Source organism: Drosophila bipectinata, chromosome 2L, assembly GCF_030179905.1.
Source record: "Drosophila bipectinata strain 14024-0381.07 chromosome 2L, DbipHiC1v2, whole genome shotgun sequence".
NCBI classification, from domain to species: domain Eukaryota; kingdom Metazoa; phylum Arthropoda; class Insecta; order Diptera; family Drosophilidae; genus Drosophila; species Drosophila bipectinata.
Window position 1 is genome coordinate 17,320,243 of NC_091736.1, and position 22,757 is coordinate 17,342,999.

The 22,757-nt window shown below is 42.6% G+C and overlaps 5 protein-coding genes across 6 annotated transcripts; 2 read left to right on the forward strand and 3 right to left on the reverse strand.

The window, feature by feature from the left end:
* The first annotated feature begins 244 nt into the window (after positions 1–244).
* Positions 245–5,416, forward strand: LOC108132414 (MPN domain-containing protein CG4751). The gene is made up of 6 exons (XM_017251836.3): positions 245–708; positions 828–1,188; positions 1,242–1,329; positions 1,393–1,562; positions 1,632–1,880; positions 1,939–5,416. Exons 1-6 carry the CDS (start codon positions 364–366, stop codon positions 4,869–4,871), a joined length of 4,146 nt encoding a protein of 1,381 aa, XP_017107325.2. The 5' UTR covers positions 245–363; the 3' UTR covers positions 4,872–5,416.
* A 326-nt stretch (positions 5,417–5,742) lies between these two features.
* hgo (homogentisate 1,2-dioxygenase) lies at positions 5,743–12,135 on the forward strand. The gene is made up of 8 exons (XM_017251813.3): positions 5,743–5,809; positions 10,238–10,507; positions 10,575–10,758; positions 10,818–10,938; positions 11,002–11,132; positions 11,196–11,477; positions 11,538–11,719; positions 11,775–12,135. Exons 1-8 carry the CDS (start codon positions 5,795–5,797, stop codon positions 11,904–11,906), a joined length of 1,317 nt encoding a protein of 438 aa, XP_017107302.2. The 5' UTR covers positions 5,743–5,794; the 3' UTR covers positions 11,907–12,135.
* A 50-nt stretch (positions 12,136–12,185) lies between these two features.
* On the reverse strand, positions 12,186–16,631 carry LOC108132205 (Guanylyl cyclase at 32E). Of its 2 annotated transcripts, XM_017251530.3 has the most exons (18): positions 16,514–16,631; positions 16,281–16,430; positions 16,107–16,215; positions 15,742–15,826; positions 15,521–15,673; positions 15,303–15,452; positions 15,057–15,238; positions 14,890–14,998; positions 14,757–14,823; positions 14,606–14,703; positions 14,236–14,546; positions 13,964–14,133; positions 13,709–13,898; positions 13,510–13,650; positions 13,255–13,447; positions 12,991–13,197; positions 12,778–12,936; positions 12,188–12,720 (listed from the first exon to the last, which is right to left on the reverse strand). In XM_017251530.3, the coding sequence occupies exons 2-18, from the start codon at positions 16,399–16,401 to the stop codon at positions 12,343–12,345; spliced, it is 2,823 nt and encodes a 940-aa protein (XP_017107019.3). In that variant the 5' UTR covers positions 16,402–16,430; positions 16,514–16,631; the 3' UTR covers positions 12,188–12,342. The 2 variants fall into 2 exon arrangements, with proteins under 2 accessions (XP_070133960.1, XP_017107019.3); XM_070277859.1 differs by lacking the exons at positions 15,742–15,826; positions 16,281–16,430; positions 16,514–16,631 and having other exon boundaries at positions 12,186–12,720.
* Positions 16,632–17,219: 588 nt separating this feature from the next.
* On the reverse strand, positions 17,220–21,364 carry LOC138925763 (guanylate cyclase 32E-like). Its single transcript, XM_070277041.1, has 3 exons — positions 21,182–21,364; positions 17,434–17,567; positions 17,220–17,358 (listed from the first exon to the last, which is right to left on the reverse strand). The coding sequence occupies exons 1-3, from the start codon at positions 21,362–21,364 to the stop codon at positions 17,220–17,222; spliced, it is 456 nt and encodes a 151-aa protein (XP_070133142.1).
* LOC108132400 (uncharacterized) lies at positions 18,070–18,826 on the reverse strand. The gene has a single exon (XM_017251814.3). The coding sequence runs from the start codon at positions 18,740–18,742 to the stop codon at positions 18,119–18,121; it is 624 nt and encodes a 207-aa protein (XP_017107303.2). The 5' UTR covers positions 18,743–18,826; the 3' UTR covers positions 18,070–18,118.
* Positions 21,365–22,757: the final 1,393 nt, after the last annotated feature.

The window sequence follows — 22,757 nt, forward strand, 5'->3', positions numbered from 1 at the left end:
TTCCGGTTTGAAATGTTTTCGTGGTGATCCCCCGTGGCGGGCATGATGACGAGGGTTGCCAGACCTGAAAACTTAATACCAAATACAAATATTATTTACAGAAAATGGAAGCATTCTCCAAAGACAGAAAAGGATGAAATTGCATGGTCATTAGGCTGATATTATTCTAAAATCCTGCTTTGCGTTAAAATAATTGATTTTTTTTGCTTTTATAGAGTGACCAGCCAACGGCAGGTAGGAATCGCATCGACGCTTAAACAAACTGCGTTGGGCACACTTCGCGACCAATTCTATATCACAAAAAAAATTTTCTGCGGCCAAATTCGCGTTTTCGAAAACGAGAATTAACCGGAGAATCAACGCATGGAGAACGGATTAGAGAACGGAGCCCTGGCCGAGGGCGAGCCGGTGGACGAGGCTTCCGAGAACCAGGTGCTGAGCAGCTCAGACGGCGAAGGAGATGTTGATGATCGGGAGGAGGGGGTAGTGCAGCAGCAGCCGCCGCCGCCGCAGCAGCCACCAACAACAAACGATTTAGTGGCTGCGGGGAGGGATGGGGGCGGCGAAGGTCCTTTACCCATGGATCTTGGACATGCAGAGTCTGGAGTTCCGGCATTAGATGCAGTTGCACCATCGGCGCTTCTCGAGGACAACCTGTGCGACAAAGACGTGGACAGCGATGCCGCCGACGAAGACAATGATGATGAGGTGAGAGTTTTGAGAGTGAAGATGTGATTTTTAAAAGAAATGTAGAACAAATCAAGTTTATAAGATATTTTACCATAAATGTTCCCTGTTTCATGTGTATTTCTTGTGTCTCCTTCCAGACAAAAGAAAACTATGAAGGCTTTAATGGAACTGGACGCACTGTCACCTTGCAGACACTGATGGCTGCCAATGTCCTTCAGCCGGGACTGGGTCTGATGACCATCGAGTACCTGGGACAGAAATTTGTCGGCGACCTGCTTGCCGATGGTAAGATTAAGTCGCACGAAACAGAGACCGTTTTCCTGACACCCAGCGCCTGGGCCATGCACTGCAAACGGATCATAAATCCGGAGAAAAAGAGTGGCTGCGGCTGGGCGTCCGTAAAGTACAAGGGCAAGAAGCTAGATGCCTACAAAAACACCTATTTGCGGAAGTGCGCTCTGCAAAAGGACAACTCGCCGTTGGACGACAGCGAGTTGGGTAAGTAGTACTCCCGCCTGAAAGTGATTTCCATTAATCATTAACTTTAACAGATGCCGAGCGAAAGTCCGATTCCCCAGAGGTTGTGGTCAAACGAACTGTATTCGCCCATAACACCGTTTCCAATCGCAATATAGTTCAGTAAGTAGAAAGGGTTAAATTAAAGAGTTATATCAGGGAAGTAATTGTTCTATAATATCATAGCGATGCCAACATGCTCATCGAATCGGTGCCGTTCACATCGGTGGGCAAACTACAGCCCTTCCTTATTACCCTTAATTCCTCTGCCCTCCTGCTGGCCGACTTCCACAGTCATTTGACGGTTCGCGAGGTGTGCGGCTACCTGGGCGGCACCTGGGACATGAACACACACAGTGAGTCCGGCTCGACACGGCGATGACCTTGTATGTTTTGCATTTCTAAATCTGCCTTTTCCATTCCAGCTCTGTCCATTACAAAGACATATCCGTGTCGGAACACACGATTCGATAGACAACGAGCCGGCGAGGTGGAGCGGGATATTCAGAAGATGATGATCCAGGATCAGTTGCTTCTGGTGGGTTGGTACCATTCACATCCAAAGTTCCAGGCGGAACCCACGCTGCGGGATTGCGACTCGCAACTGGACTATCAGATTAAGATGCGCGGTGCCAGCGATCTGACTTACACGCCTTGTGTTTCCCTGATTATATGTAAGTGCTGCCATGATTGCATAATCATGAACTATAACTCATCCTATAATCTAAACAGCTCCTTACTACGACGAGAATCCCACACTGGAGTCGGTGGTTAAATGTATATGGATCGTGCCTCCCGGGGAGAGCAAACAATCGATGGAGTATGGTCGGCCCATGTTAATGCAGTATTCGGTGTTACCAGACAAGGAGATACCTGAGGAGGTGCGCTCTGAGATTCAGCTGTGCGTGGATTACTATTCCCAGTTTCGTGGTGAGGTAGTTCGCTTCCGGAATATCTACAACAATGAGGTCACCTACAACGAGAAGCTCAAGAACACCCTCTACCCTAAGTTCCCAACAAAGCAGAGTGACAAGGCACTTTGGAATTGGATTTGCGCGGTGCTCGACTGCGAGCAGGAGGACGACTTTATACCACCCAAAACCATTAAGATTATTGACAATGATGAGTTGGAGGTTAAGGAAGAAGAAAAGCCTGCAGCGGCACAGTTGGATGTGAAAATGACGCCGCCAAAGGAAGAGTCATTGAACGAGGCGGTTACCGCTTTGGAGGAGAGTGTCCGGAAGGCCGAAGAGGAGTCACAGCAGGCTCAGGCAGAGCAGAAAGCCAGCGAGCTGAAAGTGATGTCGCTTCAGGAGCAGCTCTGCATGCCCTCAGGCTTGAATATGAATCCGGTGCGAATGCTGTCGCCACTTGCCACGCCGAACCCCACATCTGTACTGCCGAATTTGGCAGCACCAACTACTGGGTTGCTTCCTCCGCAAACCCCGGCCACTTCCAGTGTTCCACCCGCGGCTATCCCACCTGTAACTACACTGAGTGCTTCGCCCCGCGACAGTCCCATCACCATTCAGTCGAACTCGGCCAGTCCCGCCAAGTTTGAAGTACCAGTGCGAGCATCTCCATCGCCCGCCAAGTCCGATACCTCCTCTCACGCCTCCACATCCGCCTCGACGTCGCGCACCCGAAACTCGCCTGCCCCCAGTCCGGGGAAGTTCAGCGTAAGCGATATCGCGAGGAACAGCCCAAGTATTACGCCGAACAAGTACGAGGTGGTACCATCAGCAGCCGCTTGTCTGCCCACGGCCAATGATCTGATGGCCGCCAGTCTGGCGCAGCTGGCGGGGCAGCTGCCCCCGAACTTCTTGCAGGGCGACTTGGCTGCCCTCTTCCAACAGCAGCGAAAGGATTATGGCAGCTCGTCGCTCAATCAACTGGCTGCAGCGGCGGCCAAGGTGGGCGGCTCCAAACAGGGAGGTAACTCTAATGCAGCCTCTGCCCTGAATGATCCCAATGTGGCGGCCGCAGTGGCTGCATACTCGAACAGTTTCAACATGCCGCTGCCCACTGCCGGAGTAGGAGGAGTGTCTGGCGGCAACAGCAACTCGCACAGCAACAGCAAGTCCAAGTCGGAACGGTCCTCCAAATCCTCGTCTTCATCCTCGTCCTCGAACTCCAGTTCCAACTCGAATTCGTACAAGACTAAGCTGATGAAGGAGCTTGATGAGTTGAAGAACGATCCGCTGAAGATGAGTGAGTTAATCCGCTCGCCGGAATATGCGGCGCTACTGCTCCAGCAGGCGGAGGCCTTGGGCGCCACTACACTGGGAACTTTGGGCTTTGGCTCGGACTACAGCTATTTGACGGGAGCGGGTCTGGGAGTGCCCACACCTGGTGGCCAGCCGTCTAATTCCTCGAGTGGAAAGTCCTCGAAATCCTCGCCCGCTGCTGCGGCGGCGGCTGCCCTCAGTGCCGACTACAACAACTTGATTCAGGCCTCGAAGCTGCTCGGCTACGACTCCTATATGCAGCAGAGCAAGCAGAGCAACGACCTCAACGCGTTTCTGCAGCAGCAAATGGCGGCCGTGGCAGCGGCGTCTATTCCTCCGCCAGTCTCAGCGGTTGGTGGTTCCAACAGCAGCTCCTCCAAGAAGCAGCAGCAGCAACAACAACAGCAGCAGCAGGCGGACTACACTGCCCTCCTGCAGACCTACACCAAGTTGTTCGATCCCAACAACCAATTCGCAGCAGCCATGTCGTCGAACAAGCACATGGCTGGAGCCCACAACGAACTCTCCGCACTGCTGTCCGCTGGCGTGGGAGTGCCTGGAGGATCTGCGGGTGGTGGGGGAGGAGGAGGATCATCCAAGCAGAAACAGAAGGACATTCAGAGCGACATGTTGAATCAGCTATTGCAGTTGGAGAAACAAGACTCGGAGATCAAGGCGCTACTGTATCGTCAAAACAAGGCCGCCGCCGATCTGGACGCACTCTTTGCCACTCCCACGGGAGCAGGTGCCCCTGGCAACTCTATGAAGGCTGGTGGTTCTTCAGCTGCTCCAGGAGCACCCTCACCCTCGTCGCTTTCTAATCCGGCTGCTTATTACAATGCCCTCGCTCAGGAGAAGATGCAGGACTACGCCGCCTTCTTCCAGCAGCAGCATGGAAAGTATGGAATACCCGATCCGTTGTCCAAGTCCACCTTGGCGGCCAACAACATGTTTATGTCGCCGTCGGCGCTCTTCAAGATCCAGCAAGAATCGCTCTCGGCCATGATGATGAAGCCGCCGAAATCGACGACACCTTCGTCGGCACGCACCCGGGAATCGTCGGCGTCGCCAGCTCTGGAACGGCTGACGCCTACCAAGTCGGCCAGCAGCGGGGGCGGCGGCAATAGCAACTCCAACTCTGGTGGCAAGTACAACTTCAGTGCCGTCGACTTGGCCATATCCAGTGTGCCCTCGAACACCCCATCGCCGGCTCCTTCCGACGGCAGCAGCAGTTCTTCGCATCGTCGGCCCTCTCCGGACCTGAGCCGCCTCTACGGCGAGTTGGCGCCTCCGGGAGCCCTCCTTGGCAGCGGTGGAGTCGGGTTGCCCAAGAAGCGCATGGAGTTCGCGTCTGTAGCCGATCTGGCCGCTCCGCCTCCGGCCAAGATGCCCAAGAACAGCATGGGCGATGACATACTCAACCTGTCGCACGATTAGGATAGTCGGAGCGGCAGCATTTCCCCAGCAGTATCTATTTCCATACGTAATCCATTAATGTACCAGTGTCCGGTGTCATTTTAATCGCCCAATCAGTATCCATTCGGTACAAGTATTTCATATAATTTCCCTTATTTCCATAAGTTACTTTTCGCTAAGTGTAAAGTCCATTAATCAGAACTATCCAACTGATGGCAGACAGTTCGAGTATTTCATTTTGGATACATAGATGTATTGTTCGCAACCCAGATATGCTGTGCATATCTCACAATCAAAACCACAATCATTATGATTCGAATAGAGATGTCGCCAGTCCTACGAGTGAATCTCCGCTTTTACTCACCTTACGAGCGCCGTATGTCCTTTAAACATTTAATTTAATGTACTCGTACTAATTTAGGTTTAATTATCGTACTTTAAGTATTTTAATATATACAGACAGACAGAGCACAACACATCAACTGTATTGTATTGCCGACAGCATTACCTATAACTTTGAATCTTTGCCGCAATAAATTAAACGACTAGTTACTTAGTTTACAAAATCCGATGTTTTGAGTTCTACCATATGGGATTAGTTTTGAAAACATATAGCCCCCTTATTCGAATAAACCTGTAAAACCTCTATGCAAAACGTATGGGTTATAGCCCCCTGAGTGGGTTTAGTTGGTAACTGAATCAAAACAATCCCCACTGCTCTCCACACGCATAAACAAGCGTTGGGGGGCAGGTGTTTGCCTCTCGTATCATTTGGCACATTTTTAGGGGACTGGCCGAAGACTAGTTTCTCCGGCCAGTATTCAAAACACTCGCTATCTTGTTTGCCGGAGAACCAGTGGCCTGACCTGGCCCGGCCTATATAAATAGAGGCTCTTGGTCGTCGTCGAGCTTCAGTGATACTTTTAACCCGAGAAGGATCAGACATGGCGCAGTATAAGGTAAGCTTATAAAAGTTTCTAGAGAGGATTACATATTCCTGTGGATTACGTGAAGCGTGGATTATAAAGCGTTACTAGAAAATGTTTAGTGAAATATTTATTTTAAATATAATTTGTTATTGTCGATTAAAATACATTAAAAATAAAGCAAGTCATTGGATAAATGTGCTTCTCAGGGCGCGTGCCGTTCGATTTGAATATATAACACCCAGTTCCGATATTAAAAACAAGTTTTTTTTTTTTTTTTTTTTTTTTTTTTTTTCGCGGTCTTTCAGAATTTGGAAATGGCTTGTGCATCAATAAGAGCATCAGCTAGCATTCCTGTATTCATCATAAAGCTTAGAGGCCCAGACGACCGAGGGGCGCTCAAGAAACGATTTGTTAGAGTATATTAAGTTATTTGTTAATTATTAAGCTAAGAGGAGTTAGTAAGGAAATTTAAAATTCTATATTTTAAATTAGAGGGACAGGAAAGAGATGTAATAGAGTAGAGACCATTGTAGTTCGAACATAATACCCTAAAAGGGTCATGCAGTGCATATGTCGAACTACAACGGCTAAGGAACAGAGGACTAAAGTTTCGAGTCCTTCTATTAGGAATGTTGAAATTTAAGCGTGTTAGTAAATGCTGGCTATCTACATCCCCGTTGATAAGGTTTTGCAGAAAAACTACACCGAGCATTGTCCTACGATTTGTTAAGCTAGGTAAGTTAATAAGTAAAAGTCTGCTACTGTAGGATGGAAGCTGAAGATTTGCATCCCAGTATAGACCTCTAAGTGCAAATATTAAAAAGTTCTTTTGTACGGATTCTATGCGGTCCTTATGTACTCCATATTGGGGACTCCAGACACATGAACCGTACTCTAGTATCGGACGGACCAAAGAAATGAATAAAGTTTTGGTTATATAGGGGTCATTAAATTCTTTTGACCACCTTTTAATAAAACCAAGGACTCCTTTAGCCTTATTAACCATTAAGGAAATATGGTCGGCAAATTTAAGTTTTATGTCTAATAGGATGCCGAGATCATTAACCTGGGTTAATTTTTCTAAGGCAATCCCATTAATGGAATACGTAGCTTGCAGAGGGCAAGAACGATAAAAAGACATATGCTTGCATTTTGATCCATTAAGTATTAAATCATTAGCCAAACACCATTTTTGAAAGTTATCAAGGTCAGACTGAAGACTGCATTGGGCAGAGATGGATTTATACTGAAGACAAAGCTTTACATCATCTGCATACATAAGAACTAGAGAGTTCGTTAAAGCAGGGGGCAAGTCGTTTATAAAAAGCGTAAATAATAACGGGCCAAGATGACTTCCTTGAGGGACGCCGGATGTAGCACGGACCAGACGGGACTGTATGTTTTTAAATAAGACTCTTTGTGTCCTTCCATCTAGGTAGCTGGAGATCCACGTTAAGAGGTCTTTAGGAAAACCCAGCATATTCAGTTTACTCAACAAAAGTGAGTGATTAACTGAATCAAATGCTTTGCTGAAGTCTGTGTAAATTACATCGGTTTGATATCCCTTACAAAAGCCGTCTATGACAAAGGATGTCAACTCCAATAAGTTTGTGGTGGTGGAGCGACGCTTAATAAAGCCATGCTGACAAGGAGTGATGATCGAAGAGCAAAGGTGTTGCAAATGAGGGGTAATTAATTTTTCAAATAACTTTGGAATTGCCGACAACTTAGAGATGCCTCTGTAGTTGGCAGCCTCGGACTTTTTCCCCTTTTTATGTAGGGGAATTATAAATGATTCCTTCCACTTAAGGGGAAAAATCGAGGTTTCCAAAGATAAGTTGAAAAGTCTTAGAAGAGGTTTGCACAGAGCCCTGGCGCAGTATTTTAGCACACAGCCTGGTACTCCGTCGGGGCCTGGCGAATAAATGGGTTTTACCCTTAAAAGACCAGATAATAAGTTGCTCTCAGAAAAAGACGGACAGAAAATAAGATTTGCTGCTTGAATGTTATATGCATAAGGCTGATCAGTCAATTTAGGAGGAGAATAAGTTGTTTGAAAAAATTCTGCGAATAGATCGGCAATGGCCTGATCCGAAGTCGCAGAGGAATTTTCAAACATAAGCAGAGGTGAAAAAGATACGTGTTTACGCTTAGTGTTTACAAAATTATAAAACTGCTTTGGATCCTGAGTAAATTGAATCCGGCAGCGGTCAATATAATTCCTATAACATTCAGCGTTATGCACGGTAAAATTCGACCGAGCTAGTAGGTATCTTGAGAAATCAACACTACTGCAGGTTTTTTTATATTTAAGTAAAAGCTTATTTTTTTTATTTTTTAGGTTAGTGAGGGACCTTGTATACCAAGGAGGATTTGTTGAAGCGGACGGATGTTTCCAAGGCACACATGAGTCAAAAAATGTATTTAAAGTAAAATAAAATTTTTCTAAAGTGACATTAAGATCAGTGCACGCCAGAATATCAGACCAGTCAAATGTATCGATAAGGCTATTAAGTTTTTGAAAATCAGCTTTACGGAAACAGCGAATCTTATTTACCACGCTCGGAGACATCTGATCGATACCAGGAGTGGTTTCGATTGAGACCTCCAGCGTGGGGTGATATGGATCCTCTGGGGCTGAAAGGGGAAAAGCTCTGGAGAGAGCGGTACCATCTGGATCAGATACAAAACATAAGTCTAAGAGCCGACCTAGCGAATTTCTGACATGATTGATCTGACCTAGGGACATGTCAAACATGCCCGCGGTGAAGTCATGGTAAGTTATAAGTGACAAAGATGGTGAGTTATCGACGTTGGACCACTTTAATTCTGGGATATTAAAGTCGCCCACCGCTACGAGTTGGTCACGATCCGTCATAAGATTAGAGACGTATCGAATAGCGGACAAATGCTGCCAATATGTGGGCGGTTCAGACATAGGAGGTATATATGAACATGTAATGTATAAAGCTTTCACGGACATAGTGATTTTAACGCAAATAAATTCTATGTCACCAAACTCTTGGGATTTCACCTCTTCAGAAGCAAAAGTAGAGTCTACCGAAATGAGGACTCCACCTCCTCTTCGCTGAGATCGATCCCGTCTAAAAGTGGTGTACTTACTTGGAAAAACTTCGGAGCTAAAGATCTCCGGATTTAACCAAGTTTCTGTAAATGCTATTATATGGGATGCAAAGAAAGAACTATCAGAATATAGCTTGGGGAGTTTGCTACGTAGCCCCCTAGTATTCTGATAGGTAAGAGTTAGTGAGGAAATTAGTTTTTTGGGTTAGAGGCCAAAGAAGAGGTGGAGGGTTGGTCAGTGGTTCCGATATTGGGAAGTCTCACTCCCACTGGTTTATTAACTTTTTTTTTAACGGAACTAGGCTGATGTTCTTGGACGAAAAGATTCTCTGGCCAAAAACTGGGAGAACAAATCGTCTTGAACATCAGCGCGGGCACACGAATCTTGAAAGAAGACGTGCGCCTTGTATAATTGTATTTAAATTTTTGTATGTCCTCCACCTTTATATCGGCTTTAGTTTTGGCTTTGATATAAGCCGAGATATCAATCTCTGAAGTATCAGGGGCAAGCCGAGAAACAAATATATGTTTCGATGGAGGAATCACCTGTAAGGGTTTTGGTGTCGCAGGTACAAGAACTGCAGCATCAGTCGGTGCCGGTGGTCCGGACTGTGGAATACCCTTTTGGGTGACCCTAATGGGGGTTTCGTTCCCTAGGACCTGTGGCATCACTTGAAGGGATGCCATGGCGGACATATCGGACAATTGCTCATTATCCCTGAGAAATTCTGACGAATTTTTCTCAGTTAAGGCCCTTGGGGTGGCCAGAGTTATGAGCGGCTGCATTAATGTCGGCTGAGCTGGCTGAGGCGGATCAGAAACAGCGGATTTCTTACGCTTAGGGGACTCATTTAGCAGCTGAAGGCCACTAAATTGAGTGTCAAGCGCACAGAGCTGGTCATTGATTTTACGAAAACCAGTGATCAGCTCTTTAAATCCATTTTTGGTCTGTCTCATGAACGACCTCATTTCGCCTTGCACAGCACGACAATTTTCGCAACAATAATGTATCCCAGACCTACGGGAAATGGCATCCGAAACTGATGCAGTGAAACCGGCACACTTGGCGTGCACGACGTTTTCACATAACCAGCAATGGATACTAGGCTGGGATGTGGAAATCGTCTTGTTGCAAGACTTAATGGCACAGACCACAGACCAAGACCAAGACCAAGTTTCTCCAGCATCATGGATCTTATAAGCATCTGCAGGTAGATTCAGTTTAGTGTTTATTTAAATAAAGATAAAAATATCTTTCAGGCTTTCTGTTTATCAAGAAATCATAAAGATTAAATATACAACAAAGTACTCTGAAAAAGTCTTAAGAATCATACATCATAGGGTTGATAAAAATGGTATTTTTTTATATTGCAGTACCTCTCCGGCTTCGGCTCGCACTTTTCCTCCGAGGATGAGCGCTGTCCCAATGCCCTGCCCGTGGCCCAGAACTCTCCCCAGGTGTGCCCCTACAATCTGTATGCGGAGCAGCTCTCCGGCAGTGCCTTCACAGCTCCCAGAACCGAGAACGTGCGCACCTGGCTCTACAGGAAGCTGCCATCAGCCGTCCACCTACCTTTCCAACCCTTCAAGGGAGCCAAATACTTTCGTCAAAACTGGGATGAACAGCCTCCAAATCCAAATCAGGTATTAATCCATGGATTTATATTTTAGTTCCACATTTATAAATCTATTTCTTATTTATTGTTCTTAGATGCGTTGGAAGCCCTTTGATCTGCCTGAGGATGGAAAGACTGTAAACTTTGTGGAGGGTTTGCACACGGTTTGTGGCGCTGGAGATCCCAGATCTCGTCATGGTCTCGCCGTGCACATATTCTCCTGCAATGCCTCCATGGACTCCTCGGCTTTCTACAATAGTGATGGTGATTTCTTAATCGGTAAGTATAATTTTATTTCACTTGGAAGTTATAGAGTTTCTATATATAGATTATTTTAGTGCCCCAGGAAGGAACCTTGGACATAACCACAGAATTGGGAAGAATGTCGGTAGCTCCCAATGAGATTTGTGTTATTCCCCAGGGCATTCGGTTTGCCGTCAATGTGAATAAGCCTTCCAGGTGAGTCCATTCCAGAGAAACCTTTAAATAAAATAATGTAAGGGAACTTTAAATCCCTTTTAGGGGGTACATTCTGGAGGTTTACGATGGACACTTTGTGTTGCCCGATTTGGGACCGATTGGAGCCAATGGTTTGGCAAATCCTAGAGATTTCGAAACTCCAGTGGCTTGGTTTAGTGATAAAGAAATTAAGGGTGAGTAATATACGGTTTATATACAATTTTAAAATAGTACTAGCCTCACTTTATCCTTTACAGACTTCCAGGTTATATCCAAGTTCCAGGGAAGCCTTTTCGTGGCCAAACAGAACCACACTGTCTTCGATGTGGTGGCCTGGCATGGCAACTATGTGCCCTACAAATACGACTTGGCCAAGTTTATGGTCATCAACTCGGTCAGCTTTGATCACTGTGATCCCAGTATCTTTACCGTACTCACCTGTCCTAGCTTGAGAGCCGGAACTGCGATTGCCGACTTTGTGATCTTTCCCCCACGTTGGTCTGTTCAGGAGCACACTTTCCGACCGCCCTACTATCACAGTGAGTTCGAAGCTCATATTACATTACTCTGGTTTTAATATTTTTTATTCATCAAACTAGGAAACTGCATGAGCGAGTTTATGGGCCTCATCCTGGGCAAGTACGAGGCCAAGGAGGAGGGCTTTGCCGCCGGCGGGGCCACCCTCCATTCGATGATGACTCCGCACGGACCGGATGTCAAGTGCTTCTATGGTGCCTCAAAGGCCAAATTGGTTCCGGAGCGAGTCGCCGAGGGCACTCAGGTATGTGCTATAATTTAGCCGGAAATCTTTAATATCTTTCTCATTTATTTGGAAGGCTTTTATGTTCGAATCATCTTTAAGTTTGGCGGTTACCAAATGGGGCGAAGAAACTTGCCAGAAACTAGATGCTGCTTACTACGAGTGCTGGCAGTCCCTGAAAAATAACTTTAAAATCTCTGAAAACTGATAAAAGTTATATTTAATACATTTGTACAAAAGAAAAAGGACCGAGTTTTTTGAACGGCTATAAAAAATGTTATTTTATTGATAAACAAGTTTTGGACACTTATTTTCGGTTCTACCAACAGACTGAGTAAGGATTTATGTATTATTTTAAAATTAATATATTTGAATCACATTTCAAACATGATTGGACGGACAAATTGAACATTTTTGAGTGATATGGTAATAAAAGAAGAACGCCACTAAGCTAATGTTAACTGTTATTCAAGAAAAAATAAAAATAATTAAAAAGCACTTAAAATTTATTAAAACCTGATCATGATTAAGTATTATAATATTTTACAATAACTTACTCAGTCTGTTGGAAGAATTCCTTGAACATTTAAAATTCAGCTTGATATTAACTGCATGGAAATCTTAAGTCTAATATAATTGAACTCTTATATCTTAAAAGTAATACTCGGAGCCGATCGGGGACTTCGATTATTAAAAACCTGGCTGCCATTCAATCGGCAAACACACAAATGGTTGCAGTTCATCGGCGTGGGTTCGCTTAGTTTTTGAAACTCCGAAGTGTTGTGGGAGTTTGTGACATTATCATCGGATCGGCGGCTATATAGACATTTGGTGGCACAATTGCAGGAACTCAACCGGGAGGAGTTCGTAGCTGAACCGCAGTACTGATGTGGGGATGGCTCCAAACTAGCTCTGCCAAAGGCACAGTAACTGTCCAGCGTGTCCACTGTACTGATAAGATCCGGTGTGAGCTCGGAATGTTGTTGATTCGTCAGCCAATAGGTTCGCATGTCGCCTTTTCCCTAAAAAAAAAATAGGTGTCATTTTTCCTAAAGTTTCCAAGAACCCTTCGAACCTACCTTAATGTTGGTTAACCCTCTTTCGATGCAGACGTAGCCACCAATCGTCTGGAGAAGTTGGTTGGTGGCTTCGGAAATGTGAATCTTCATGGACTCTCCAGTGCTTTCCATTCTGGAGGCTGTATTCACAGTGTCTCCAAAGAGGCAATACCTGGGCATCTAATCAAAGGATTATACCCGCTGTTTTCTGAAGGAAATTGCAGAGAAACTCACCTTTCGACCCACAACACCGGCGGCACAGGGACCAGAATGAACTCCAATACGTAGCTGGACCGTTTCAGTGGGCTTGTGCCGGATCTTTAGGTTTCCAACTGTCTCCAAAAGATGAAGTGCCAATGAGGCTATTTCCCCGGCATGACGATTGCCATTTGGCAATGGTAGACCAGAAACAACCATATAAGCATCTCCTATGGTCTCAACCTTAAAAACAACTAATAAGTCTAGCTAAAGCTTAGGAAATTATATTATAAGTACCACCTTGTAAACATCATAGTTGGAAATAATTGAATCGCAACAGGTGTACCATTCGTTTAGCATTTCGACCACCTGGAAAGGAGTGCTGGTGGTACAGAGTTCTGTGAAACCCACAATGTCACTAAAGAGTATAGTAACACAATCAAAGCACTCTGCCTCTACGGGATCACCACGTTTAAGAAGTTCAGCAACAGGCCTTTATTTTATAGTTTTTTTTAATATGTTAATAAATTAATAATAAATTTATAAGTGAGTTACCTGGGCAGCATTTGATAGAGTAGCATATCGGTTTTCTTTTTCTCCTCATACAACAGATTAGTCCGTTCCTGGACAAGGCCCTCCAGATTATAAGCATACTTTTCCATTATGGACAGCATGTTATCAAATATGTTGGGTTTCCTTTAAAAATAGTTTTACTTTAATAGAGAATTTTAGTTTAAAAATTTAAAAAGCTTACAATCCCGCCTGCAACTCCTTCAAGTGCATGCGAATTAGTCGAATATCTGGCCTTGCTTCCGGATCCTCATCCCAGCACTCACACAGACACTTGCGAATATACTCCGGAATTTCCAAGTGCGTGTGCGTCAAGGCCGGACGAAATATGCCGTGCTGCAGCAGTTCCGGACATTTGACAAAATGAATTATCTCTGAAAGTGTAAAATACAAATTCTATTTCGGGACGAAATCATTTCTCAAATGCCAAATGTCCTACCCTCCTTCGAGTAGGTGGTTTCGCCCCAAGGACCCTTGCGGCCAATCATCTCGTAGAGCAGTATCCCAAAGGAATAGACATCCCCCTTCTGGGTGCCTCGAGGAGGTCGATAGTCATCCCGCAAAAGCTCCGGCGCCATGCACAGGGCACGTTTCACTTCCAGTTCACTCCTGCGACACGGCATTCAGAAAATGTGATTATTTGTATCCATTATTATAAAGAACAGAGTGAATACGAAATGGCAATAAAAATAAGGTACATTTGAAGCTTACTTATTGGGCTCATCTTGTCCGGCCTTCAGTTCGTGAAGCCCAAAGTCAGAGATCTGACAAACCCACCGAGAGTCGATCAGGCAGTTACTGGACCTCAGGTTGCCATGAGAAATAATTTCAGAGTCGTGCAGATATATCATGCCCTTTAATATATCCGCCACCAGCGAGGAGATGAACATGTGGTCCAGATAAAGGTCCTCATTGGCCAGCACGTCCTCCAGACTACCCCGGGCACAATAGGTGGTGAACAGTATAACCGATCCGTGATCCGTGGATGCCCCAATAAAGTTAATAATGTTCTCGTGGCGTACCTTGAGATTATTTTTAAATTATTTAAAATATTTAATAAAAAGTTTGCTTTCAAAGTTACTTCTCTCATTATTTTAAGTTCCTTGCGAATGGATCGGGTTATGTCCACATTCTTCTTATGAATCTTTCTCATGGCCACAATATTGCCACGAAAAAGAGCTACAAGACTTATTAATTTAAAATAATATTTAATATTAAACTGAAAAGTATACCTATATTTGTAAACGATCTTTTGCTGGGTTCTCCAACTACCAAGAGGCTTTGTCGACAAACTTGAAACTAAAATAGAATAAAATATGATTGATTTAACATAAACATATAGATATTATGTCATCAATAACCTACAATATTTTTGTTGCTTGGATTGTTGTATTCTCCTAGGTTTATAATGGTAACCTCTTTCATATCGACTTTCCACAAGAGTCCCGCCAAAGTTTGTTCGTATCGATAATGTCTTTAAAAATATTTCAAATTGTTCCATAAATTTAAAAAGAAATAGTATTCAAACCTACTTAATCAGCAAAGCAATGGCCACTACAACCACCAGGGCACAGAGAGGACCAGTTACTAGGTAACGCCAATCAAGTCCTTTCCTAGGACAAAGCTCGCCATGGAATCCGCAAAGAGGCTCAGCTCTAGGAGGACGACCATTGAGCCATTGAATGGGTCTGTCGTTTTTTATGTAACGAAACTCCTAGGGAATTTTTCATGATATTTATTTATAAGTTTTACTAATAAAGCCTTAATAATAAACCAACCGGTATTAGGGAATTCTTATCATACGCAAAGAAACCCACTGGTTGCATCGTCATCTTGGCCAGGGAACCACTTGAGGTGGCGCCCACATCGTTTTGCAAGGTTATCACAGTGTAATTACCCTCTGCATCTCCATTGGAATCAATATACACCTTTTACAGGATTAAAATAATATGTACTGGGATGTATCCAATCCATACCATCCATAAACCATACTCACATCGAATCCTTGTATGGAGTGATAGGATCTGTTGAAAATGCGACTCATCACCAAGTTTCCATCGTAAATATCTCCTCCAAATTGTAAGACTTCTGATATGGCGCGGACGTAGATCATAACACTGTCGTACAGGTGTAAACCGTATATAGGAACCTAGATTATAAATCCCGAAAAAAAATCAATTCAGGTTAACAAATAGAGCTTAGAGGGAGCAATAATACCGATATGTTGTCGAACACACGTTGGTGATATGGAACCAGAAATGGAGTTTTCCGAGCATAGTCTTTTATTTTAGAACAAATATCGCTGTAATAAAATAAATAACCGGCAATGCTAAGTACTGCTTTTGAAAATATTTGTATTTATTTTCCATGCTAAATGAATAACGTTTTAAAACAAAGTTTGGTTTAATAGCAATACCAATTAATGTTTTAATAATGCTAAAGTTTTCGCTGAAAATATTACAAATCATGCTTCAGTATTAAAGGACAACGTCACTACTTAAAAATTCACATTAAAATTGAAAGAGAAAGACGCAACAAAAACACTGACAGTTATAAATATAACTAAGAGTCAGATAAATTACCGAATATGGGGGTTTTGTGGATATGTCATGCTTATTTTTATAACTGAACGAAATGAGATTTTGTCCAGTGATTTGCTCTTTTCTTTTCTAATATAAGGATCTAAATAATCTGGAATAGATGGTGCATGCATTAGAAATCTAGTCCCGACCGGAAGAGCCATAAAATCCACTTACTACGTTCCATAAAGTTAACTCTCCGATTGGAGTCGTAGATCTCGTCATCAACGGAAACCACAATGTAGTCCCCACTTTCCAGAAGTCGCCGATTCTGAAGGCCCCGCACAAAGTCAACCATGGCTATGTGCTCGCCAATGAATACGTAAACTATTTAAGAGTTAAATAAGTTAATTTAAATGTTTAATTTTTTAATAAGATGTTGGGAATTAAAACTCAATACAAATCCTTACTGCGAGTTGTTAGGTATGTCTCTTCAATAATTTTATCAATTTGCGATAAAGTCTTCGTGGTTGGTATATAATCGGATATGTATTTAAAGTGGCTGATGGTAAAGTTTCTTGCCTCAGCCAGTTCCTGTATTATTTTTGGATAACTAAGATTAAATCCCAATCAAATACCATTGATGCCTTACCTGAATGGCTCGGGCCACGTCAGAACCAAAGATTGGTTTTGAACTGACAACGATGGAAAACTTTTTCCAATGAAAAGCACTCAGCAAACTTATCACACTTTTGGAGACCTTGGGAATTTTCAAGTCATACATAAAGTTTTTTTTTTGAATTTAATACACTACCTTTGAGGCAGGGGCCAGAGTTCGAGCAAAGGTATGAAAGGTACTCTTATTGGAGACTATAGAGTCGGCGCATTTCTAAAACAAACATTTGTATTAAGTTTAAAGAATGTTTTCAAAGCTTTAATTTTGAACAGAGTTGAAAAGTTTTATTGGATTTTATATGTTTTTGATGTTTTTGTGAAAGTTTTGTAGGTTAAGCACTCCGACAAACTTTAAACACTCTTAATCCTGAAAAGAAGCGTTTTACATTTTGGCAGTTTCAGTTTAAGTGTCAATTCAAGAGTAAGTTTTTGAAATAAAATGCTGTCGCTTGTCAAATGTCAAGTCGAGAAGTACTTTGAATTGAACCTATGTGACCCAGTTTATGGTTCACCTGTCATAGTACTCACAAATGATAGCATGGGGGTGTTCCAGGCGGAAGCCAGCAGTGCCTCCGTGGTGCAGCTCTCGTCCGGTCCAATGAAGGCGGTCACCCCAGCCTCACGCATCTGCGTCATTGCCCTGGGAACGGAGTATCCAAATGAGGCAACCATTTCAAAGGACACAGAGGGTCGTGGGTTAAATTGCATGAATTACCTCAAAGGCCTCACACGGTAGGCGCTCATTTTGTGGCCTATGTCGACGGGCTTGAAGGCCAATTTTTTTCCCAGCAACAGTCTCGGATTCTTATTCACATCCTCCACGGCGAGTGGCAGTCCTCCCAGCGTCACCTGTTGCAAATTGTTTGAATTTAAATTGAAGTCAGGGGCCTTGTTGCTTTTATAATTAAAGATGCAGTTGTGCGTGAAAAGATCCTAATTAATGCATGTTTTCATAATGACAGTGCCAAAGACAAACACCAACCGAGAATGTTGGCAGAGAAATTTATGCGGAGAGTTCATAAGAACATGGAGTTTAATTAAGGAATTTCTAAATTATAAACTCTCAAGTCACAAAAGAATGCAATTTAAAATGCCACCGAGACCAAAAAAAGTTCCTTTAAATGAAATAAAACTTCACTGAACTCGACGCCACTAAAAAGAAGAAACACCAAAAAAGCCAGAGTGGCAATCTTGTATTATTTTATACCAAAAACCCCGATAGTTTCACTGGGGAAGTTAATAATGGATTTTGGATAATGGAAAATGGATTTTAATTCAAGGTATTTTTAATCAAGCCCCACAACAGAATGCAATAAAAGGTGTCCCTAATCCCACAGAGAAAGCTTACATATTCTAACAAACAAGTATAAATATTTATTATTTTGTAAATTAAAAATTATTTAATTGACAAGCAACATTTCAAAGCCCAGAAGTTCGTTAATTCCTTGGGCATAGGCCCGGAGTTCGTGGTCGCTGCGACCGATGGTTCTGATACGCAACAGCCGTATATTGAGACGCATGGCCAGAATAAAGCTGGTAATGGCCAGTGTCAGGACATATAACCATAAAACGATAGCCAGAAGTGCGAGCAGCACAAAGTGATCGGCCTGAGGTAGATTTTCGTTGAAGAGGCACAGCCACAGGCAGACGGGGACCACGCAAAGGCCTTGGACAATCTTTATGCACCAGGGCAGGATCATCAGAGGACTGCACTTTTGCCACACGGACATCGCCGAGCTGCGGAGTCGGGAGAGGAAACCTTCGAGGGGCCCCTTGGAGCGGAGGTATAGCAGGCCATAACCGTAGAACATGGCTCCCATGGCGAACCCGGAATACAAGGGGCTGTAGAGCAGGTCCATCGGATCCAAGAACGCGTACATCCGGGTCTTAAATGTCTGCTGCCCTGGCGTGGCCTCTATTTCTATCCGCACCTCCAGCAGCGACAGCATCAGGGTCACTTGGAGGATTAAGAACACGAAGCCGCAGCGATGGTAGCGAATACATCGGGATATGGTTTCAATCATTTTTTGTAATATTGTAAAATTTAGATTCTGGTCCAAAGTACTGTTTTAAAAATAACTCAAGCGCCTGCTTTTTTAGTTAGAAGTTTTTACGTTCATGAATATTAATTGGTAATTATTTGCATATTGATTACCGCCCCACATTTGGTATTTGGGTTTGCCTGAAAATTAAATTATATTTTATAAATTTTTTCTCGTTTTGTGCCTAAAGCTTGTCATTTGTGGCCTCATTTCATAAATGCCATCATAAATGCATTTTGGGACGAAAATTGATATTTGTTTTGATTTGGGCCACACAATTTTTAGCTAAAAATAATAATGCCATGAATACCTGAATTTCTATTTGCTTTTCATGACATTTATTGAATCCCATGATTTTCCATGTTACATTTTTGTGAAGCTTTAACAAACAGTTCCAAATTGAATCATGATTTTTCTTTTTAATAAATGCCGGAAACGCTGCAGACACGTTTGTACTTATAATCTTTTAATGAATTGAATATTAATTGGAATTAAAATAAAAAAATTTGATGTCTATGAATGGCAGACAAGGAGTTCTTTGTTTGCACTTGGGAGCTTTAATGAAAGCAAAGTAATTAACTTGACGAAGGACAAAATGGTAATTAAAAACCAGCCTAGGGCCGTCTTAATTATAACGTGATTACAATAGGTATTCAGATCAAAATTTATGACAACTACAGGCCAAAAATGAAATATTCAGGGTCTTGTAATTATTTTTATGAAAGCCACAATTAAAGCCATCCAAAAGGTGTCTGTCAAATCTCAGAGTAATTTATTTAAAGAATCTTTAAGTCAGAAACCAACTAAAGTAAAAGCACTTTTACTTTATGGTCATCATCTCCAGTTTCTTTTCACAGAATTCACTCTTAAACAGTCTGGAAATTTCAACAATTTTTGGTTTATTTTTCCTGTTTTTTAAAAAAACAGTTCAAAGCAATTAAAACGTAATTAAAAAGGATTGATTTCACAATAAAGAGAAAGACTCTCATTTTCTTACTTCTGTTTTTTCATTTCCTTATGGTGTCCACTCGAGGTAATGATGTTTTTACGAAGTCAATTACTGAATTCTGGACATTTTCATTGAGAGACTTAACAGGCACATATAAATATTTGTTTCCGGGATATTAAATATATTCATTACACAGTGCTGAGTGGGAGTTTTCTACAACTCACTAATGAAGCACATCGTTTCTAGGTTTAAAAACCTCAAGGGGAAACTTTGGCGGGAACTTGATGGGTCATTGGGGAGAAATAAAAGAAAAGCTAGGAAAATTGCGGCGATAACAGGCGGAAATGGAAAATATAAATATTTGTGACTAGTCAGTATTGCGTTTTCATAGTCTTTTTTAAAAAATAAATGCTGAATAGGCCAAGTGGTCTCAATAGTTAGAAGCAAATTCAATTTGAAAATCCACAGGGATCTTTTTTGTCAACAATATTTTTATGAAACAAAAAAATTCCTTTATTATATTCGGCACATGGAGTGGGAAAGTCAATAACTGGGACTGGGACTTGTTGATGGATTTGCTGTTAAGCTTTCTATATTGTTTGGCAGTCATTCAAATAAATTGTGGACATCACTAGATGTCATATATGCTGAGTACCCAAAGTGATGGGTTTTAGTTTTTCTTCCAATTAAATTTGGTCCAATAATGACTTATGCAGGAGATTGGGTGGGATTACCATCAACCTACCAGGGATATCCAAATCAGCATTGTTTATCTCTAGTAGGCTTAGCTTTCCATCAAAGACCAGATGGCCATGTCAATCCCTGTCGGAAAACATAAGGAAAATCAAAACGTGATGGGAAAAGTTGAAAGGGACTCTGATCGAAGCGGAAAACACACTGACATGCCCCAAAGGGTTTCCACTAATTTTCATTTAAAAACTAAGTGTTTATTTATAGTGCCATTCAATTAACGGGAACTTAAGATAACAAATTTAATGATTTAGTTATAATAGTAATTTTTTGTGGTCACTTATATTCTGTACCACTTTATCCACTTATGAGGGTACTCTGTCAAATGATGTGGCACATTGATGTGTTTGACGAGGGACAATTTTCCTGCACCTTCCTTATCATTTTTGCCACAAAAAAGCTATAAATTTCTTGATATTTTTGGGACAAGATGCGTTGACTTGTGGGCCAAATGAGTTTGTGATTTGAATTGCAAATGTGCAGAATTGATGTATTATGCATGCACATACACAATTAACTAAGAACTTTCTCTATAATACCATTTGAAATATTTAAAATATATACATTTGTAAAGACATCTTGTCAAGAATTTAAGTCTCCTGAAAGTGAAAGTTTAATCCATTCCGAAAGAATAAAAATAGAGTTTAAAATTTCCTCGGAAATCTATTTTTGTTCTCTCGTATCCATTGTGGCTTTATTTTTGCGAAATCTTGGCTACTCACTCGCATCTGCGAATATTCAGCAAGGAATCCAATATTTATCGTGTCCGACAGGCGACGGACGGAGGCAGCGGCTCCGGCGGCCAAAGGATTGCCATGGATCCTCTGACAGCCGAGAAGGACGAAGTAGACGCTACAGAATGCGGCTGTGGCAGTGGCATAGGCGGTGGAGTTGGTGGCGCGCATCCTTAACGGCATCAATGGCAATAAAGTTTTATTTTCAACGAAACTGACACCGTCACAGACGAGCACGCGGACGCGGATACAGAGGCGCAGGCGGGCACGGACCAGGACCTGAATCCGGACACTGGTTAACTCACAATCTGACAAACTGCACTTGATGGTCACTAGATTTCACATCTTAACCAGGACATGCCACTAAGATTGGTTTAGCTAAGTTCCATTTTTTCCAACAGGTGTGCCAGCGTATATCGTAATATCCTTAACCTGATCCGCTCCAAAATTCCGTATTTTGTTCCGGCAATTCAACACGGCCGTAGTCCGCCAGAGACTGTGCCTGTTCGTTGCCAGGCATCCGTGCTTTTATAGCCTCCGTGCTTCGTGTCCTTTGAGGGGACTCGTTTCGGCTTCTGGTTCGGAAAGTGGGGGGACGCGACAAAATTAAGTGGTCTATGAAATGGTCCGGACTCCGGACTCTGGAGATCAAAAAGGGACGAGAGGTGTATCCCAAGGACACTTGCCGTTGGTCAGTTGGCCAGGATGTGAAGGACTTTGTTTATTTGTTCCTGTTCCTGAGCCGAAAATCATTTGTTTTTTAAATTTAGAGTGACCCAGCGTTGACTTCTGCAGTCACGGAGGGTCTGCTAATGCTCCTTTCGTCGAGGACATTATTTATGTTCCTTCCTGATACTTATCGCAGGAAATGGTTAACATCACAAATTGCAATAATATTTCTTCAGGTAATCAAATAGTCTGACAGTCAATTATGAGGATAATCTTATTCGCATTTTGTCTGTTTACGTAATGGTTTTTCCGGGGAAGAATGAAAAATGATCTTATGGGAGGACTATTTTTAGACGAAAAGGTACTCGCTTAGGGTTAAATAAAAGCCCCAAAAAGGGCACCCGTTATCCTGTTGCGTTGCGTATCAGGTATTCAAGTTCAAGGCCATTAAGATTTGGGTAATGTTTTTGTTTCAGCGAAATCCGTACTTTGGTTGCCACAGCGAATGGTTTTTGTGGGACATTCGCACCGGAAATCAGAATGCAAATATCCGAAGGATACTATTTTATTGTATTCCAGGGAATTGTGGCAAAAAGCAACTTCGCGGTGTATTCCCATTAGCATGAATTGCGTTTTACAATTATTGTCATTTCATTGGTTTCGATTTCTAATTGAATTTCCTTAGGCATATCAATTGGCATCGCATAACATGTTACTAAAAGCATTCACATTTGTTTTTGACGCCTGTCTGGGGTTTTTATTTTCAATTGCTACGTAAGGAGCTCAATTTCATGTAATGGAGGTTCTTTTGAGGAATGGAACATGGCCTACAAATGTTTTATTTCGCCAGATCCCCAGACAACAATTATTTTACATGTCAAGTTAATTAATAATC

Excerpts from the sequence above, each read along its gene's own strand:
- LOC108132414 (XM_017251836.3), top strand. The coding sequence starts at position 364 with ATGGAGAACGGATTAGAGAACGGAGCCCTGGCCGAGGGCGAGCCGGTG. Across the intron at positions 709-827 it reads ACGAAGACAATGATGATGAG|ACAAAAGAAAACTATGAAGG; the intron begins GTGAGAGTTTTG and ends GTCTCCTTCCAG. Across the intron at positions 1,330-1,392 it reads TCCAATCGCAATATAGTTCA|CGATGCCAACATGCTCATCG; the intron begins GTAAGTAGAAAG and ends ATAATATCATAG.
- LOC108132205 (XM_017251530.3), bottom strand. The coding sequence starts at position 16,401 with ATGGTTGACTTTGTGCGGGGCCTTCAGAATCGGCGACTTCTGGAAAGT. Across the intron at positions 13,899-13,963 it reads AACCACCTACTCGAAGGAGG|AGATAATTCATTTTGTCAAA; the intron begins GTAGGACATTTG and ends TTACACTTTCAG. Across the intron at positions 13,448-13,509 it reads CTCTATCAAATGCTGCCCAG|GCCTGTTGCTGAACTTCTTA; the intron begins GTAACTCACTTA and ends TATAAAATAAAG.
- LOC138925763 (XM_070277041.1), bottom strand. The coding sequence starts at position 21,364 with ATGCGCGCCACCAACTCCACCGCCTATGCCACTGCCACAGCCGCATTC. Across the intron at positions 17,568-21,181 it reads CTGAATATTCGCAGATGCGA|GTGACGCTGGGAGGACTGCC; the intron begins GTGAGTAGCCAA and ends AATTTGCAACAG. Across the intron at positions 17,359-17,433 it reads TACCGTGTGAGGCCTTTGAG|GGCAATGACGCAGATGCGTG; the intron begins GTAATTCATGCA and ends CTCCGTTCCCAG.
- LOC108132400 (XM_017251814.3), bottom strand. The coding sequence starts at position 18,742 with ATGATTGAAACCATATCCCGATGTATTCGCTACCATCGCTGCGGCTTC.
- hgo (XM_017251813.3), top strand. Across the intron at positions 10,939-11,001 it reads AATGTGAATAAGCCTTCCAG|GGGGTACATTCTGGAGGTTT; the intron begins GTGAGTCCATTC and ends AATCCCTTTTAG. Across the intron at positions 11,720-11,774 it reads GAGTCGCCGAGGGCACTCAG|GCTTTTATGTTCGAATCATC; the intron begins GTATGTGCTATA and ends TTTATTTGGAAG.